This window comes from Salvia hispanica, chromosome 4 (genome assembly GCF_023119035.1).
Source record: "Salvia hispanica cultivar TCC Black 2014 chromosome 4, UniMelb_Shisp_WGS_1.0, whole genome shotgun sequence".
In the NCBI taxonomy this organism is placed as follows: domain Eukaryota; kingdom Viridiplantae; phylum Streptophyta; class Magnoliopsida; order Lamiales; family Lamiaceae; genus Salvia; species Salvia hispanica.
In genome coordinates, this window is record NC_062968.1 from 54,108,630 (window position 1) to 54,116,510 (window position 7,881).

Sequence of the window (7,881 nt, forward strand, 5' to 3'; positions counted from 1 at the left end):
TGTCTTGAAACTAATAAACTACATCCAGAGAGATTTTACTACTTCCAGGTAATTTTACAAGTCCTTTTTCCAACATTTTCTCCCTCACAAATTTAACACCATCCCAGTTGCCTGATGCTGCATGCATACTGGAAAGCAGCACATAAGGAGAAGAGTCGCGTGGTTCCAACTCGAAAAGCTTTTCAGCAGCAAGCTTCCCCCTCGCATCATCTCCCTGCAATCTGCACGCGTTAAGATAAGTAGCCCATATCATAGAGTCAGGCACATATCCTAGGTTGTCGATGAACTTCTCTGCCTCCTCAATAAAGCCCCAACGCCCGAAAAGATCAACCATGCACGCCCAGTGATCTCTACGAGGTTTAACCCCATAAAGGCTTACCATGCTCTCATAAATTTCTCGACCTTCAGGTACCATTCCTGCATGACTACATGCGGTTAGAACGCCAAGGAAAGTGACTGCATCTGGTTCTACATTTGCCCTCTTCATCTCGTCAAAGATCTTCAGAGCATCTTCTGCATGACCATTTTTCCCATATCCAACAATCATAGAGTTCCACAAAATCACATCTTTCTTGCTAATCATCTCCCTGAAGACTTGGGCCGAACTTTTAATATCTCCACATTTAGCATACATATCCACGAGAGCGCTTCCAGTCAACTCATCTTTATCATAACCTATATGAAAGATGACAGAGTGGATTTTCTTACCATCCTCTAAAGAAGTTAAGCCTGAGCATGCTCTCAAGACGCTACAAAATGTCGCTTGGTCTGGCATGGTATTATGACATCGCATTTCATGGTACCAACGCAATGCCTCGTCATAATGACCATTTTGCACGCTTCCTGATATCAAGACTGTCCACAATACTGTGCTTCTCGGATGAGGAAGCTCAGAGAAGAAGCTAATTGCTTCAGTATTTCTTTGATTATTGATGTACATTCCCAAGAGCGAGACAGCTAAAAATTCGTCACTAAATGGAAGGCCTACTTTTAGGATAAAACAGTGGATTTGAATCCCAAAACACAAATCACTGTTATCGGAACATGCCTCCAGAAGGGTAGCAAACGTGACTTCGGAAGGTTGCAGTCCCTCAAGGAGCATATACTTAAAAGTATTCGCCGCCTCAGCTAAGCTAATTAGAGCATGGCCAGATATCAAAGCATTAAAACAAACCACACTTTTCTGGGGCATGGAAGAGAATACTTCCGATGCAGTTTCAACTACTCTGCACTTGCAATACATGTCAATTAGTGAGCTTCCAGCATACATGGCTTTTTCTAGACCATACTTGTGCATAAAACAATGTATCTGCATACCCTTGCAAAGATCTTTAAGATTTCCCACAGCACTAAGTATGCTAGCTAAGGACACCTCATCAGGTGCAATCCCCTCCGACATCATCTGGTGAAACATACGAAAGGCTTCTTCTTCCTCCTCATCCTGCACATAGCCCACAATGATTGCATTCCAAGAAACATTATCTCGATTCTTGATTTTCTCAAATAGTGTCCTCGCATTGAGTAGAGCTCCACATTTGGCATGCATATCCACTAATGCATTTTGCACATATAAGTTTCTTCCAAATTCATTCTTAATTACATATGAATGTAACTCGCGGCCCATATTGATATTGCCCAAACACGCACAAGCACTCAGCAGACTAGTATAAGTATATTCATCAGGTCGAAATCCAGAAATCTTCATACTTGCAAATAACTCGAATACCTCATGAGCAAGACCGTTCTGAGCATAGCCCCCAATTAATGCATTCCACAACACCTCATTTTTCTCTTCTGAATCCGTAAAGACTGCCATCGCCGCCTCCATCTTCTGACATTTGGCATACATATTAACCAAGGAGCTCCCTGCATATACATTAGAGCTAAGACCACGCTTCAGTGCCCAAGAATGGACCTGCAAGCCATATGTAAGGTTAGCCACAGTGGCAATTGCTCTTAACACGCTACCTAGAGTTGAACGTGTTGGCTCAACAACAGCAATATTGACCATATTCCTGAACAGTTTGATAGCCTCTCCTTCATTACCCCCTTTTACATGGCCCGAAATCATAACATTCCATGCAACGACATTTGGGTTACGCATTTGGGCAAACAGGCGGCAAGCATCCTCAAGCCTTCCCCGCCCCACAAATGTGCTTAAGACAGTCACAAGCACTATATCATCGGGCACATGACCTGCTTCCTGCATCTGCTCGAAGACTTTCAATGCCTCACTAAGAAAGCCAGCTTGAGCAAGCCCTGAGATCATTGAAGTCCAAGCAACTTTATCCGGGCACACAGAAACATCAAATATCCTCTTGGCAAATGCCAAATAACCACATTTTGCATACATATCAATCAACGCACCCTCGCAGTATGGGTTGGTTTCAAACCCTAACTTGATAGAAGCACAATGTGCTTGTTTCCCGAGATCTACATCCATCAACTTAGCACAAGCTGACAAGATGATCGCAAAACTGAACTGATTCCCTACCACCCCACAACTCCACATCGAGACAAAGTCCACCAGTACATCCTCAAACAGCCCTTTACGCGATTTCATACTCATAATTGAATTCCAAGACAATTCATCCCTTTTCTCGAGGTGCAAAAAAACCTTTCTTGTGTAATCCATGTGGCCGCATTTGGCATACAAATCCAAGATAGAGCTCCCCAATTCCCTCTCTGACGATATGCCGAATTTCAAGCTCTGGGCGTGAATCGCTTTCGCCGCATTCAAAGAAAAATTCAGTCTTTCGGGAATTCTGTCGAACAGTTTGCGGGTTTGGATCTTCTTGCATTCCCCCAAGCATATCTCTAATAGATAGTCGTAAAAGGTGAGTTCTTGAGACGGAGATTGACGAAATCTTGTATCGTTTACGGGATGGAGAGTTGAGAATCCGAATTGGAGATGCGAAGATGAAGAATTTGGGTTCAGTCGCTGGGGCCTGATCTTGTTATATCTTGCTAGCATTTCATCGGCCAACTGTAATATAACTTTGAAATGAGAAAATACTAAATCACCGAATGGAATATTTGTACCATTCAGCCGAATCAGCAACGGTTCATCTTCTCCACTCGCGAGCAGATTTGGTGCAATGGCGCCAACTCCACTCTCTATCTCTTTGCCGCGAAAATGTTCAAATTGATTGTGAATTTCGGAATATTGATTCAAATATTTATCCCAAAAATAATCAAAGATCAAATCTTTTGTGTTTGAAACTTGAAAAACGATATATAAATCTATTCAAATTCAATTATCGAATGGATCCATAAAAGGAGGAAACAATTGCTAAAGAGATAGATTGACAAGGGAGAGTGATAAGCCTCACTAGTAAAAATAAGTGAGAGACATATACTTAAAAATAGTATAAATTTGAATTTGGTACGAGTGATTGAAGTAAAATTATTATTTGTTGTGATCGTATACTTATAAATTGATTTGAGTTTGGTGTAAATAATTGGTAATGATCTAATAATAAGCGAACCTGAAGTCTTATTTTACTCTAGGATTGTTTTTAAACTAGAGGGTTTTTAGTATTTGACAGAATAATTTAAACTAATTTCAAAATGAGTTATTATTTGGTATCCGTTTGATTAAGTAAACATGAACCACAAGAATACAATTTGAATATCCCGAATTAATTAGTAATTTGTCGAATGAATCCACCTCACAATCCTAAAATATGGTATGAATGAATATTTATTTGATTGCGACACTAAGGTTATGGCATTTAGTTGTAGCTAATCTATAGATTTGACATTTGTCCATGTTTCTTCATGGTAGGGACAATCCATTGATTTTATTATTGAATTTCAACCGACAAATTAATATTGAAAATCACCACCACTACACCAATTGACTTATATACGCAAACATATGTGACATCACCTCAAGACGGATTGAGGATTAAATTTGAATTCTACGCATATCTAATAATATAATTATAATTATAATTACCAGTATTCATAAAATTACAATATCTAAATCTGAAATTAAATGTTGACAACACCTTGAGGACGTTTTTTTTTTGAGGTTGAAAGAGACCATATTGAGTTTTTTTTTTAAATGGGTATAAATTCATAGTATCATTTTTAAAAGGGTATTGTTGGCCTCAAGAGTATTAATTTTTTTTCCCAATCTTGAAAAGGTGTCCCTTGACCATGGCGAATTTGACGAAAACGACATCCTAATGACTGAATTAATTTGATGAAGAAGAAGGTGCAACCCTAACCTCTAATGAAAATGAATATGTAACTAAATCATAATACGATATATTTTTGAAGTTTGGAACGACGTCGTATTTTATGTCAGACAATGAATCTATGTCGGCAACTGGGATATATCCATGTCATTTAAAAATTGGAGATTAAAAATTCTCGGCACAATTAAAACAGACCCAATCTAAGTATTCACACCAAATTTCGGCTTTATCTTACAAATATTTTGAACTACTATTTGAAGACCAATTAAAAGAGATACTCAGAGCTTGATTAATTTTCATAATGTAATGTGCGCAAAACCACACGTTAAGCCACCATAATTAAATATGGAACCGACATTTGTCATCATTTAAAATTTCATAAAGCTAACTCGAAATACTTAGTTGTGTCATCTAAAAATATTAAACACATATCTTTAGTCAACCTTTAAACTTCCGAGAGTTGGGAAGAACCTATCTTAACTGCCACATTAACTGCCGGAAATTGACAAGCCAACAACATCTCATTTTAATTTACCAAAACTACATTCATATATCATCAATATGCTCAACTCATTGTTTTAGGAAGGTAGTAAATACTATAGTAATCAAGAACACGTATCTCATTACACAAACTCTAATTAAACTAGCTAATACTATTGGGATAACCAATTGCCCATAAATTTATAAATTAAACTAATCAAATGATATGGTATACTATATAATATTTATTAGAAAAACGTTTTTTTAGTAATATACTATAATTGATTACATAACTCATAGGAAATGTAACTCTATAGACTTGAATAATTTAAAAACTTTTCCTCACTCGAACATGATTGAAAAACCACAATGTGAAAATTGAAAAAGGTAACCCAAAAAGGGGAGGAAAGTTTCTATCTTAATTATGTACATGTATGTGTTCAATCTCTTTGGTTACACGCCTCGAGTCACTTGGGCGGCGGCGGTGGCAATGGCAGTGGCAGTGGCGGCCGATGCGACTCCACCAATATGGACCAAAGCACGTGCACATCTTCGTAAGGGCACGATTTCACATCCTCGTACAAAATGTATATCCCTCTACCTAACCAAAATAAAAACAACAAAAAGTAGTACTAGTAATTAGATTGGAATGATCAAACATACTTACTAAAATGAAGATATGTAATTGCATGATTATTATTTAATTACACATACTCTTCTTCTGAGCGGAATTGAGACGAATCCACAGCTTCTTGAAGGGAGAGAGGAGGGATTGGAGCCACCCCATTTTGGAGGAGAGGGGTGAGTGCTCAAGACATATTCATCAATTTATGTAAGTTTGGAGAGAGAGAATTAAACCAAATTTAGAGAGAGAAACTTGAACTATGTTTTTGCTTTAGGTTCAATACTAGTGATTTCTTTCTATTCCATTAAAAATGTTGCTACAATCCCTTGTAAATTAATCATGCGCACCACATTTTTCTTGGTAAAATGTCTATTTCATACATACCTTTTTCTCTTCTACTACAAGAACCCTCTTTACCTACAAGGAACCTTTCTTTGTCACCCCAATATTTCTCAAAATATTCACATCATATTTCTATCTCATACTTTACTTTATCATATACTCCCTACTTACTATAATAAATTAATTTGCATATTGTATATGTTGTATTTTTCAAATATTATACTATTATGTGCCATTATAAATTGTCTACAAATTATGAATTTCCCTAATTTTGTTTTGTGTACAATGTAATGGGAGACCTTTGTTCCTTGTGTATTTTAAGAAAACATTCGTCATAGGTACGTATTCAAATGATATTGGTCCACCTATGCTATTAGTAACAAACTTTTTCTACGTGTCGATGTTAATTAGAACTTGATTTGTTTAGGTCATGCTATTCTTTGTTAATTAAGTTAAATAAATGTGTTGTCAATTCTCACACACCACTCTTGTGGCCCACTATATATATTTATTGATTAAAAATTTCATTCTAGATGAGTAAGGTAGATTGTAAGTTTATTTTCTTACATACCATATGAATTATTCAACACATATTTCATTCCATAAAGCATATTATACATATAGATAAATTCTCTCATACATTATATTGTCACATTCATTGTTAGATGGCTTATGTGTGTCTACATATATATTTGTGTGGTGGTGTAGGTCGTCAAAAAAGTTACATCGATGATCCATATTTTAATCACGAATTAATTTTCTACTAGTTGCACGCAATATTATTTATAATTAAACAAATAGGAGGACCGTAACTATTTTAAAATTTTCATCTAAACTTTAAAACTATTTTTTGCATTAACTAATTTTACAATAAATTAATGGTGTACATTAGATAATTCATGTTTTGGTTCACAGTGTATTTAGAAAATACAAATGACACTTAACAACCAAAAGTGGTGCATCAAAGTTTATTAGGAGTAGAATACATTGATAAATTTACCAAATAAATTAATATTTCCGTATTTTTTATGTATGGTCACTACTAACTAAAAAGTTGAGTTAATAATAACGGTTAGGCCCATTGCACGAGCCCGCTAATGATTTCTTTTTTCAAATTACTAGTTTGTTAGAAATAATTAAACTGTTTTATTAGTAAACTATATATGGCCCAGCCCACATAGCATTAGAATCCACTAAATCTTAATAATTTTCCAACTATCTTAAACCACAATACTTAAAATGGTGATATTCTAATATTTATTCCCAAAACTAAAGCTAATGTGGTTCTTGCGCTTCCAATTTTCTTTTCATTTGTGAACATTAATTTCGTATACTTTACTTATTAGTGAGATTCACTCCTGATACGAAAAAGGATAAAATCTTCCCATTTTCCACACATTTAAAAGCCCAAAAATTTAGCTTTCATTCTATGATTTGTAATGAATATTTCAATGAAAAATTGAAACTGGTAATAGTTTGAGATCTAATAACTTTGTCAGGTAGATATCTGATTTCCAAAAATTTGAAAAATACACTGTTAATATTTGAAAAATTAGTAGTACTACATAAGACGGCCCCATAGTGAAAAAAAAAATCTGCCTTAATGAATACTCCATATTTTCATATGTTAAGAGACAATTTAGTTAAAATTAGCCTATATAGTGCCAAACAATCATCAAGAGATATTCAATAACATATCTAACATAGCTATCAGATTACGATTATCAAGAGAATTTTTGAAATATAATGTGATAATAATTGAATGTGTATGCAGTAGTACCTAGAAGTATTAATTAATGCATCAGAAAAAATCAGAAAATTCAGCAGAGCATCTGCTGTTCTTTGTGCCTAAATTGCGGTACAAATTAGCAAACAAAATTGTAACCATCAGTTTTCTGCTGCTGTCTCTGAAATTTCCCAAATATAATAAACTTTATTTTCTGTTAAATTAAAAGAAGAGTAGAGACAGTCAGACTAAAATTGAATACAAACAGAATCTAATTTAGTGTAGTGTAGTCCCTCACCTCACCTCACGGGTGCAGCAGTTATTAAGCTCATTTTGCTATAAAAACACAGCTTCCCTTCAATTTAACACACCTTTTTTCAACTACCTATTTTTGGTAATTCAGACAGCTTTGTACCCCAATTCCATTTTTCAAATACCTAATTGTGTTGTCTAATCGACCCTCGTCGTCTTCTTGCTAGAATGTTGACTTGTCTCGTGCTTGT

At 35.4% G+C, this 7,881-nt stretch overlaps 1 protein-coding gene and 1 long non-coding RNA gene across 4 annotated transcripts; both read right to left on the reverse strand.

Annotated features, from left to right (window-relative positions):
• Nucleotides 1-10: 10 nt before the first annotated feature.
• LOC125222631 (pentatricopeptide repeat-containing protein At3g09040, mitochondrial) lies at nucleotides 11-3,201 on the reverse strand. Of its 3 annotated transcripts, none has more exons than XM_048125350.1 (2): nucleotides 1,969-3,201; nucleotides 11-1,866 (listed from the first exon to the last, which is right to left on the reverse strand). In XM_048125350.1, the coding sequence occupies exons 1-2, from the start codon at nucleotides 2,972-2,974 to the stop codon at nucleotides 11-13; spliced, it is 2,862 nt and encodes a 953-aa protein (XP_047981307.1). In that variant the 5' UTR covers nucleotides 2,975-3,201. The 3 variants fall into 3 exon arrangements, with proteins under 3 accessions (XP_047981307.1, XP_047981308.1, XP_047981306.1); XM_048125351.1 differs by having other exon boundaries at nucleotides 11-1,441; nucleotides 1,727-3,201; XM_048125349.1 differs by having other exon boundaries at nucleotides 11-3,201.
• Nucleotides 3,202-4,907: 1,706 nt separating this feature from the next.
• On the reverse strand, nucleotides 4,908-5,592 carry LOC125185701. Its single transcript, XR_007170213.1, has 2 exons — nucleotides 5,400-5,592; nucleotides 4,908-5,286 (listed from the first exon to the last, which is right to left on the reverse strand). It is a non-coding gene; the product is annotated as an uncharacterized LOC125185701 (long non-coding RNA).
• Between the last annotated feature and the right edge of the window lie 2,289 nt (nucleotides 5,593-7,881).

Coding starts and splice junctions, on each gene's coding strand:
- LOC125222631 (XM_048125349.1), bottom strand. CDS start 2,974: ATGCTAGCAAGATATAACAAGATCAGGCCCCAGCGACTGAACCCAAAT.